We start from the raw sequence: 12241 nt of genomic DNA on the forward strand, positions 1-12241 counted from the left end.
GTATCCAGCCTTTCTTCAAACAGGAGGAAGAGAATCTTTCACAGGAAGGAGGTGATATTATGTTTTCATAGAGTTATAGTTCAATGCGAATGAGCACATCCTTTATATGAGATCTATTAGAAAGGTTATTTAATGCTTAGTATATCTGAGTGCTTAAATGTTTTCAGGTATATTTGTGTAATGTCTGTGTATTGATGCCTAACAATATATTTGATGTAGCATTGCTATTAAAGTTCTATGTAGTGATTGAACAATGATTTACAAGGGTAGATCCTTGGGATAAACATATTTTCTCAGTAAAAAGGGGCTATCAGTAAGAGGAAAACCATTTCAGCTTGTTACCCTGATCCACATTCTCGAGGAAAGGATGTTGATTAAGGTCCTATAGTTAAAGTTGTGATATGACACTGAGAATTCCTGTTGCACTAGAACACAGATGGCATCCTGGCATCAAGAGTATTTTGGGTATCATCAGGTATCAACAAGACTGCAGTTTCAGTGTTACATTTGGGCCAAAAAACAGATTGGAATGGGTATACTAGATTATTCGATGAAATGCACAAAATAAGTTTTAGAGGAGCAGCTTTCCTTTCAGTTTCTCCAAGAAGGGATGTTGATTTTGCACTCTAGATTCTTAGATTTTGCAAGCCTATGAGGTCAAGGTTAGGTTTCTTTACAAGGATTTGACCACATTTCTAGGAAGAAATTAATGATAACGAGTGTAGGAGAGGGAAGGTCTTGGGCACAAGATGTAGTCAAAATCTATGGAATGGGTCATCAGCATATGAGGAGAATTTTCTGAAGGTGGTGATTTGTGACAGATTAGGGAGTTGAGTAGTTTAAAGTATGAAACCTTTAAGATCTTTCTTGCCAGAGGTGATGGGTATTGAGAGCCATTTTGGGGTTCCTTGTGTATTTTTAGGATATTTTCATGGAAGAACCTGGCTGTATTGCTGTTAACCAGAAAATGCACTTGGGATTTCATCCTTTTGGGTTGAATGGATGCATGTTTCTTATTTTGAAAGAGCACTTTTAGGTCATTTTATCTTGAAGTAATTTTCATTTCTACAGGCAAAGAAGGTTGTGGTGGATTTTCCTCTGAAACCTCAGTTTTTGTAGGGCCAGTTCTTGTAGGGCTCTTGTTAACTTACACTTTTAGGTTAGTAACATTGTCGAGGGCAAGATGGGGGCCACGTGATCATGGCTGTCACGGCTCCTTGGTTCGGCCTCCTGCTTCATTGTAGCTTAGATTCATCTTCAACACATGGAGGAACCCTCGGGGTCAGGGATCTGTGTTGGGACTACTCAACTGTGTCAGTGGTGGCCAATACTGACCTGGGCAACAAATTTGAGAGCGAGATTGGCGATGGAGCTTCAACTTCAGAGGGGGGTCTCGCTAAGTACTATATATCAAAGTATATCAAAGTATCATGGCACATAGGGATGAAACTAAAGGTGAGAGCCGGAAGACTCAAGCTGCATGCCGCAAAATGCAATCGGCTATCCGGCAGGTGGCCAAATCGTGCTCAGAATTTGCGGAACAGATCGGGGAGGCCAAAAATCATATCTCCACAGTAGACGATGGTCTTAACAGCCCAGAAGGAAGTCTCTAGTCTATTAAAGGCACAAATAGATGACTCGCAATGGAAACTTGAAGATTTTTAAAATATATTGAGACATAATAACCTTTGTGTACTAGGGATCTCAGAAGGGGTTGAGGGATCTGACACTCAGGGTTTGTGGTGGAACTGTTTTACGAAGCCTTGAACTTTCACAATGGTTGTGGGAGGTTGAAGTTCAAAGAGTACGCAAGTTCCCATTTGTTAAAAGGTCAGGTCATGGAAATGATAGACTGAGAGCTACACTTCTCTACCTGTGCAACTTCCTGCTGCGACAATCCCTATATGACTTGGCTCAACCAGATCAAAGGCCAGGAGTTCTTTGTTAGGCCTTACTACTTTCCAGCAACAGTGGAGAAGAGGTGGCGGCTGCGGCAACTGATCCCACACTTCCAGGATAAGGGCGCCCAAGCTTTCTTGCTGAATCCAGCTAAACTTAAAGATATAGCCAAAAGCAGCTCCTAGTTTTTTACTTGTGAAAATAAGGCTAAGGAATTCTTAGAGAGTTGAAACCAGACTGAGAGTTTGACTGAGGTGGGTTAAGCTTAACTAAATGCTGACTAAATGCAGTAGTTTGTGGTTGATAATGGGCTTAGGTGTGGAGTAATCCACCCAGTGCTAAGAGGGCTATGTTGAACGCACTTATGACACTAAGTAATGAAGTTAATAATGACTATATAGGGGACTGAGCTAGGGAGCCCGCACTCTATTGCAAATGGATCCCTTTGATCCATATGCCCCTTGGGATGTGGTTTGGGGGGTTGGGGGGCAGAGGGTCTAGGGACAGGAGCAAAAGGGGAGGGGATCACTTGGGGCAGAGGTGGCACGTGGGGGTGGAGGGCGGTGAATGGGGGTGAAAATGCCTGTTCTGAATTGTTTTTAAACAGGCGGGGGGCTGTGGGAGCCCTAGGGTGGTTCTTAGTCACTGTGGCAGTCAGAAACTGACATTCCAATCTTACAAAGGTATGATAATGAGTGAAAGCATTAAGCAACACAATGATGGGGTAAACTTTGTATTTGTCTCATCAACATCCGCGGGCTCAACGATTAAGAGAAAAGGCAGAGAACTGTGCTAGAGCTCAAGCTTATGTGCCCAGATATTGTCTGTTTACAGGAGACGTTTCTCTGTATAAAGCTGCTCTGAGCAGGGAATTACATCTAGAGGGGTAGCAATTCTTGACAAGAACGCTCTTGGTATTTCTGGACGCTTATTAGCAGATAAACTCATTCAGTGGACTATTATGGAGTGTAAAATGGACTCCACCCGCCTCGCCTTATGTGCGGTTTATGGGTCTAATGTGAATGAACTCGCCGTTTTCGACACATTAAACTGTCTGCTCTCCCAGTGGCCCTTACCAGTGGTGGTATGAGGGGATTTCAGCATTCATATGAAGGTTAATGGTGAACTTACAGGAAGTCTGGGCTATGTGGGGCTTAAGCCAGGAGTGTTTAAAGCTATTGAGTGACTGGTGGCTGATCAGGGATTTATGGACATTTGAGCTGAGCACAAGGCTCCAGACCCAGGTTTTCCCTTCTATTCAGTACCACACAACAAGTTGGTTCGGTTGGACTAATTTCTTGTCTCCATCTCCGGGGCGGTCGGAACGGATATAGAAAACTTCCCCCGATTGTCAGATCATAACTCCCTTGTTCTTGAAATCCCATTAGTGGGGCTTTGTCGACCTCAAGATGTGTTTGCTTTGGACAGGAAACAATTAATAGATTAACTTTATATTGAGCATATGCAGTGTTAGCTAAGAGGGTTCTTGGCGATTAATACGGGCACGACCTCTCTTAATGTATAAGGTTAGAGACTCTGAGACTGGGCTTGTATATGCAAAAGAGAAAACAACAGGATCTGCAGATTATTTTTAGGGAACTGGCCCAAGCTGATGAAGAACTAATGACGGAGGTGTCAGACAAACGTATTACTTGTAAAACACAATAGATAAAGTGAGGCGGGAACTTGAAAGAATAAACTACCTACATCTTTCGTTAACAGGTAGGAGTAATGTGATCAAGATGTCTGTACTGCCAAAGGTACTCTACATATTTCGGGCCATTCCCCTGGAGATCGATAACGAGTAGCTTAAGAAGTTGGAGTCGTTATGTCTTAGCTTTGTGTGGGGCTATAAAAAACCAAGGAGAGCTGGTAAATGTATGATCCTGCCTAGGGGGGCGTGGAGGATGGGCAGTCCCAAACTTCACTTTGTATTACAGGGATTGTATGTTGCAGCATATGGCTATATTGGTAAGAGGAGACACCAGTGAGCTAAGTATGGCAGAGGCCCCAACTATTTATAAAATAAAATGTTGCTGGGGGATGAGTCAACAGCTAGTATTTTTTAGAATTCCGGAACACAGTTATTAAAAAAACACACTATAAGAATCTGAAGGCTGCACATAAAGTTTGGAGTCCAGCGAGACGGCAGTTGGCCCTTGGGAAGGTCAATTATTATACACCTACCTCTGCATCAAATGTATTGCCCTGTATCTTTCAAGGTTCTGTGATGATGAAGTGGAGCCAGAAAGGGCTTTCCCTGATAGGAGATTTTTATCAGGATGCTCAATTTCAGTTTTTTTTTTACAACTGCAGGAATTGTATGATCTTCAGAAACAGGATTTTTTCCAAATATCTGCAAATTCCAAATTTTCTCTTTAAGAATAGTGAAATACTACAGGATACGCTCAAGATTCGGCTCAGCAGGAGAGTGGATGAATTTATGGTTTGTTGTTACAGATGCAGGAGGACAGTTTAGAAGCACTGAATGGTAAGTGGGGTTCTAGGCTTGGTAAGAAGGAGGTGGTGATTCAGAGCTTGTTGGATCTTTGTGATAGGGTGTTACTCACTGCTGGCCTGTGGTGCCAGCATTTTAAGACCATCTTTGATTTATACTGTACTCTGGTAAAGCTGATCAAATAGGGAGGGGACTCCGAGGGAAGATATAGACGCTGTGTTGGGGAATGGCTGATATTGTCCACGTTTCTTGTCTGTTACAGACTTGATCCCTTTATGCAGTCCATTGCAGAATTTTTTTGTAATGTGCTCGGGCAACAATTACAGCTAGATGCCCAAATGCTCCTTCTAGGGTTGGTGGACAATACAAGGGCTTTAAGTCACGAAGTACAGATGCCCAGCTGATATTTATTGAAGTGCCGGTAGCACGGCTATGTTTCGCTACTGGCTGGCTCAAAGCCGAGCCCCCTGTCTTTCCTATGTAGAGGTCGAGGTTTTTGGCTATATACAACATGGAAGCAAATCTTTATCGGCTTAGGGGGCTCAGGAGGTGCTGTCGAGGGGAACTGATCTGGGAGCCAGTCACGAGATGGCTAACAGAAGCTTGAAACAATCCAAGGAGGTGGTAGGTGCTCTTTCCTCTATGTTGTACTGAAGGGAGGGGTGATGGCTGTTGGTATATAAGCTTGGTGGAATTTTTGTTAATATGTATCAGCCCAGCGATTGAATTTTCATAAGATTTTATTAATTGAGGGTTACTTTTTTAATTGTATTGATGAACTGGCAAAAATCAATAAATAAAAAAAACACTTTTAGGTTACATCTTCTAAAGTCAAAGGGGCTCTCCAGGGCAATTTTATTTTCCACTTCAAATGGTTTGTTAGGACGAAAAAGCCCCCTTCCAAGATATTTTGAGTACCTTCTTGAAATGTTCAATGTTATTGAAGGATGAGGTAGACATAATATTATAAATACCCACTTCAAGAACCTGGTCTTTAATATTTTGCAGAGCAGACAATGCGCATTCTGAGGGTGCTGGTCAGGGGGGCCCTGCACTGTTTCTGCCAGCCTTTCCATGCAGGGTCCCCGCCATGGAAAGGCTGACAGAAACAGGAGTTGAGATCAGCATAGCGGTGCTGGGTTTAGCACCGCCGTGGCTGACCATGAGTCTGATCGCCTGTCTGGAACCATGTTTCCCGGCAGTGACAGCCGCTCCACTGGTGGCCTGACCGACAGGGTCATAATTGGTGGTCAGACCGCTTGGAGTGCAGGAGTCAGACTGTCACTGCGGGGCTGGCTATAATCAGGCCCTAAGATCCTAAATCACAAGGACTATAAGAAGGGGAGGGTGAGACCCCTACAATTTTTCACCTGCAAGCAGTCAGATGAGCTGTCTGAGAAGGGGGAGCTGTTCAAGATTTCTGCCTGCGACCAGAACTAGGGGCAGAGGTTTACTAGTCTCCCTACTCTGTAAAGGGATACCACCCTAGGAAAACCAAGATCACCTGCCCACAACCCTGGAGCACCAGTGTCTGCCTGTCTGCTTTCCAAGACCAGTGTACTCTGTGAAAAAGAGGAGAGCATTGGAGGGAGTGCAGTCTAATGGGGAGCCTTCCTACAGGACATCATGAGCAAAGTGTGAGAGAATGGCTGTACATCGATCTGGTTGTTGCCTGTGTGTAGAAGCAATCCAGCAACCCTCATATGCCAGGAGAGAGCTGCCGTGACCTGAGCCGTGATGTGAGCACTATGCGAAGTGCCAGGCCCACAATGCCTTATTGCATTGATCCCGTATGCCAGATTGGGTCACCGCTGAACTGTTTGTTGCCAGGAGAATAAAGAATTGTTACTGCCTTAATCAGTGACTCTATATGCTAGGGTGACATACCTCGTCTTCGAGGAGCAGCTCTGATTGCTGGAACAAACTGTCAGCGCAGCTTGAAGGAGAGAGCCAGTCCTTGCCATGTGCTGCCACATGTACCGCTGGTATACGGTGCCTACTAAATTAATAGGACTGTGTATTATAACGACAGAACTTCAGAATGTGAGGAACTAAGTCCATCCACACCATCAGGAGATGGCAGCCCAATTCCTGGCCAGCTCACAGTGCCTCATCTAAACCTCTAACCTTACCAGGGTGGGAGGTGATTAGGGCAACCTGAACATGGCACTCTGATTCCCAAGAAAGTAGTTGAAACAGATTTCACCCTTTTGTTGTATTACTAATGCATGCCCAGATGCAACACTAGAAGATTCCTTATTTGGGGGTCCGTCCCTCTTCTAATCTCTCTTTAGAGGGATATTAACCATGCCCATGTTACGTCAGTCACTTTCATTGGTTTGTGGGCTTGACTTTTAAAATCCTCTTGTTTTCAATTGTGAAAGGCATGCATACATCATGCCTTTTCCGGTGTTTAGCCTGCCTCGAGACCACCGGTAAACTACTGGAAACATACAAGGCTCCAGGTTTTCCGTATGGTTTCTGGGCCACTCTTTCTCTTTATTTAACAGCGCAATCGTCTTTGTTTTTTTTTTCATTTAATGTTGCAAGAAAAGTCTGATTAGGAGTTTACAACGCTAATAGCTCTAACTCGGCGTAATGTGAGATCTGTTACATTGCAAATTCTTGTTTATTCTGGTGGAGCTGAGAAATAAACATGTGATACTTTTGTAGACCAAGTGCTGAAAGTTTTGATCAGGCAGCTGCAGCTCACCCTACCTCTGCAGTGTGCATGGTTTATGCTTATTACCTATTGTTCTTCAGCCTGTGCCACACAGTAAGACTCTTTTACAGCTATAGAAATGCAAAGATTTTGGAACAATGTCCTTGGAAATGGGAAAAAAAAAAAAAAAAAAGGCTGCAATCCTGGGATGGTTATCTTTCACACTTGTTTCCGCTCCCTTATAAAAAAAAACTGATGAAAAAGGATGAATAAAATTACTTACTTAAGAAAATAAATCTCCAAACAGAAAAACTGTAAGACACTTCTCTCCGTCACTCTACTGGAGTATGTGTGGTGGCTCATTGCTGTGCTCCAGTTTGATATTTCAGGAGAATTTATCAAGGGCCTTGTGCTTCATAACTTTCTTACCATAACCTGATTTTTTTAATTTTTTTTTAACTACAGTGCCAAAAGGAGGAAGATGGCAGACAAGATCCTTCCTCAGCGGGTGAGTATAGTTTGTTCCCTGTGCTAAACCTCACCACATTCTGAGTCTGGCCCAGGGAGCTCTTCCAGTGTTTCACCATCTGGTGAGACAATTTAAAGAAATAATGCGTCTTAACTCATGGGTAGCTGCAACATTGTACATAAAGAGTAGGAAAGGTATGGCCTATAAATTAAGGCATAACGAGGGCGTGGAGAGGTCTAGAGGTGGCAGGTTGGAGAAATAAATTGTGCCTGTGTAGAGGAGATACCCTACTCAGGCTGAGTATGTTGGGTCAGGTGTTCATTATAGTCCACCAGAATTGAGGGCATAGGGTGGGAAAGATTCTATTTCATTAAGTTCACTTGCCTTTATTATTTCATCTCTAGATCAGAGAATTGGTTCCAGAGTCTCAGGCATACATGGACCTTCTGGCATTTGAACGTAAACTTGATCAGACTATTATGAGAAAACGTGTGGACATCCAAGAAGCATTAAAGAGGCCAATGAAGGTGGGTGAATGGTGTCTCCAGAACGCCCCAAGTTGTCTTTTCAGTTCCTCTGTTAGTTTTAATAGGAAACCGTTATTTTTAATTCAAGCCCAGACATCGCGCATGCGCTGCCTTCTCGGCATGTTGTATTCAGTCTGTGTGCTTTGAATACGCCCAGCGCTTTCCATTCGTTGTTTTGAATGCCTTTCTAAATTCCTTATTCTTCAGTAGTTAATCGTGGCCATTTGTCTCTCGTTTTGGTGCGTCATTCCCTTCTATGTACTGGTCCTGTCACATGTGTGATTTCGCTTATTGCCATTTAAGTTCGTTATGGCGCACTTTTTTTTTTTTTTTAGGTTGCGTCTGCTGCTTGTGTGTTTGGAATGTGTTTCCTGGCTTTCCAAAACAGATCCCTCCCATGCCCCATTGCGGCCGCAGCTCACTTGTTTTTCACTCACTTTACGTCACCACGCGGAGCTCTTTTAGCTCGGGTACCTTTTCCTGTAGGTGTTAGGCACCAGCAGCTGCTTCCTGTGCGACGTTGCCGCCACCCAGCGGGTGGCAGGGATCTACTTCAAGTAGGCCCGTTACTGCTAGAGCCGGTTGTGTTGTCTCTTTTCGACCTGTCGTCGATTTGCAGTTCTTCACCTGGGGCATGTATCGGGCAGATGAGTGAGAGGTGACTGCTCTGAAATCGACGAGCACATCCTTCTGTTTTTAGGTAATAGGCAGGGTGTTCTTGATCATTAACGCCCTTTGTTCCTCGGGATACAATGAGTCTCTTTAGGTCATGGCACTTCAATACTGAACATTTTATTCTACAGTTGTAAGGGGTTAGTGTTCAACAAAGTAAATGTATTACCTAGGTAATTGGTTTGGTGCGGCAGTGGTATGTACATGGCTCCTGCTGCCCCTCACGATGCGCCAAAACACTTTGTGAGCGTGTAGCACACTACTCTGTGGAATCCTAGTGTAGGTGATTAAGACAAACATAATGGTTACAGTTAAATCACAAGGTATCCTTTAGTGTGCTTCTACATGGAGTAAATGTGCCCTTTGTGCTAGTTGTTTGTGTGGATGTTAATTACATATTATATACCGTTTCCTAGCTATATAGATGTATTGTCATACATAACGAATATGAGAGCACTGAAAGCCCTCCCAGGACCCCAAATGATCTACCTATTGCCGTAGGCACATGACAATAACATTTTCAATTTACTCTTGAAGACAAATGTCCCTCTTTCTTACTTTCACGTGGACCGTATATGTTTTAGAATAAGTCACTTTTTCAATTCGTACTTGTCGTGCCATATGGTACTTCGGTTTATATTATACTTTATGTGGAAAAAATGGTAGGACCCAGTTTGGGAGCACAAAACAATAACAACAAAACAAATAGAACAATAAATACAATAATAATGACAAATATCTAAACTCAAAAGAGGCTCCTGAGAACATGCATAATCAGTATACGTAATTCAAAAAAACCCTGCTACAGACAATTATACTGCAATAACTGTACACATTTTAATTTTGAAAAACATATGTACAGCAAGATGTAAGAAACTCAATTCAAGGTTGCAATAAGTATTATTTTACCTTTTTTGTTGTTGTAAAGAACACACATTTTGTTCTTCCCTAAGTTTTTTGGGAAGTTTGTTCTAAAACTTTACCCTTGGTATCTTTAGAGACCTACTTTCAAACTTATCCAGGTGATACATTGAGAGAGGCATTTTTCAGTCACGGGATGATCAAAATATGCTGGTACATTGATCTCAGGAAAAAAGACTAGACTTACATTTGGGTCCCTTGTTGTTCAAAACCTTCCTAACAAGTCATAAAGACCTATATGGATTATTTTCTGGCCTACTATCATCCAATGTACCGTGACCCTTTTTCTCTATACATGGTTGATTTTAGGTTGAACCTAGACAGCGTGCATGCTGTTTCTTCTCAACATGTTGTATTCAGTTTGTGTGCTTTGAAATGGCCCAGCGCTTTCCATGCGAAATGATTCCCAAATGTCACATAACTTCCCTCATAACATGTAATTGAACTCTCCATAAAGCCACTCAGTGCCACACAATTCCACTCCACGCCACACAGTTTCACTCTGCACCACACAATTCCACGCCACAATTTCAATCCGCTCAGTAAAACAGAATTCAACGCCACACCATTCCTCAAAACACCACATAAATCCATGCCACATAATTCCACTTCACACCACACAATTCTATGCCATGCTACTTAATTTCATAACACACCACATATCACACCACGCCACATAATTCAACTCCACACACTTGCTCTCTATTCCACATAATTGCACTCTACAGCACACAATTCAATATCTCACAATTCCACATCACATAATTCCAGACCACACCACCACAGAATTCCACACAACCACATTTCCACTCCGTGCCACATAATCCCGCCATATGCCACATAACTCTACTACATGCCACATAATTCCACACCACACACTTGCACTCCATGCCACATATGTGGACTACATGCCACATAATTCCAATCCACTCAACACCACAGAATATTGTGCCACACAATTACATGCCATACAGTTCCAGTCAACATAACACCCATGCACGCAGGATAACTACAGTCCACACCGTACTACATAATTTCACACCAGGCCACATAAATAAACTCCACACCATTCCACTCAGTGCTACAGAGTGCCACTTTATGTCACATAATTCAACTGCACTCTGCATAGTTCCACTCCAATCTATGCCACACAATTATACTCAACCCAACACAAATGCCACACCATTCCATGCTATATAATTCTACTGCAATCTACATAATACCATTCCACACCATGCGACATAATTCCACACCACATAATTCCAGTTCTACACTAACACTCCACACTACACTATTGCACTCCATGCCACACATTTCTGTGCAAACACGGTTCCATGCCACATAATTCCACAGCTCATAATTCCACTTCATGCCACATATTTCACACAAATCCACTCCACACTGCATAATTCTACTCTGCACAACATAATTCCACTTTTTGCTGCATAATGCCACTCCAAATCTTTCCCTTCCACACAACTGCACTCTGTGTCGTACAGTTGCACTCTGTCATACTTTGGCACTCCACACAATTGCACTCCACGCCCCAAAATTCATGTCTAACAATTTCACTCCATGTCACACCGTTCCACGCCAAATAATTTCACGCCATGTCACACAATTGCACAGCACATAATGCTATAAAACATAATTCCACTCCACTCTATACAGAATTGCTAATTTGACTCCACTACACAAAAACCCACTACACAAAGTTCCATTCCAGGCAACATTCTTCTCCACTTCACATAATACCACTTAACACTACACAAATCCATGCTCCACACAACTTTACACCACACAATTGTGTCATGCCACACATTTCTGCGCCACTCCACTCATTTACACGCTACACCATATAATTTCAATGCACACCACCTAATTTTACAACACACCACACAATTCAAATTCAGAACACAATACCACACCTCCCACCTAAATCCACCCCATGCTACCTAATTCCACACCACATAATTTGACCCCATGTCACATAATTCCACTCAGTGCAACTTAATTCATCTCCACACTATTACACTTCACGCCACACAATAGCACCCCACGGCACACAATTGCACTCCATGCCATGCAACACACTTTCACTCAACTCCGTGGCCTATAATTACACTCTGCAACATGATTGCACTGCACACCACACAATTCCACTCAGTGGCACATAGTTCAACTCCTCTCAAAGCCACACAAATCCACGCCACACAATTCCACACCACATAATTCCACTCCACACCATATAATTCTACACCATGCCACCTAATTCTACAGCACATCATTGTCCAAGTATTTCTACTCTATAGATGACAGTTATCACTATTACATCATCATATCAACACACAAATTTATTTTAAACAAAACAACAAATATTACTTGGACTGAGGCTGTAACATTGGCCTTTGACTGTATTCCTCTAGGGCACTGCACTCTATACCACTGCAGTCTACACCATTGCACTCAATAATACCATACTCTGCATTCTACACCACTGCACTCAATGACACCATAGCACTCTGCACCATTGCATTCTACACTACCGCACTTTATGCTACTGTACCCTATGTCTCTGCACTGCTCTACGCTGCAGTGCACTCTATTCTACTGCACTCTACTCTGCACCACTC

General features: G+C 42.9%; 1 protein-coding gene across 4 annotated transcripts in view; it reads left to right on the plus strand.

Annotated features, from left to right (window-relative positions):
• Nucleotides 1-12241, plus strand: part of SMARCD3 (SWI/SNF related BAF chromatin remodeling complex subunit D3) — a 2604506-nt gene that overhangs the window by 1086191 nt on the left and 1506074 nt on the right. For all 4 annotated transcript variants that reach the window (XM_069210707.1, XM_069210708.1, XM_069210706.1 and 1 more), the window contains 2 exons: nt 7485-7527; nt 7893-8015. In XM_069210707.1, the coding sequence (XP_069066808.1) occupies nt 7485-7527; nt 7893-8015 (166 nt within the window). The remainder of the gene's footprint in view (nt 1-7484; nt 7528-7892; nt 8016-12241) is intronic.

The sequence above is a fragment of the Pleurodeles waltl genome, chromosome 10 (assembly GCF_031143425.1).
Source record: "Pleurodeles waltl isolate 20211129_DDA chromosome 10, aPleWal1.hap1.20221129, whole genome shotgun sequence".
Classification (NCBI taxonomy): Eukaryota; Metazoa; Chordata; class Amphibia; order Caudata; family Salamandridae; genus Pleurodeles; species Pleurodeles waltl.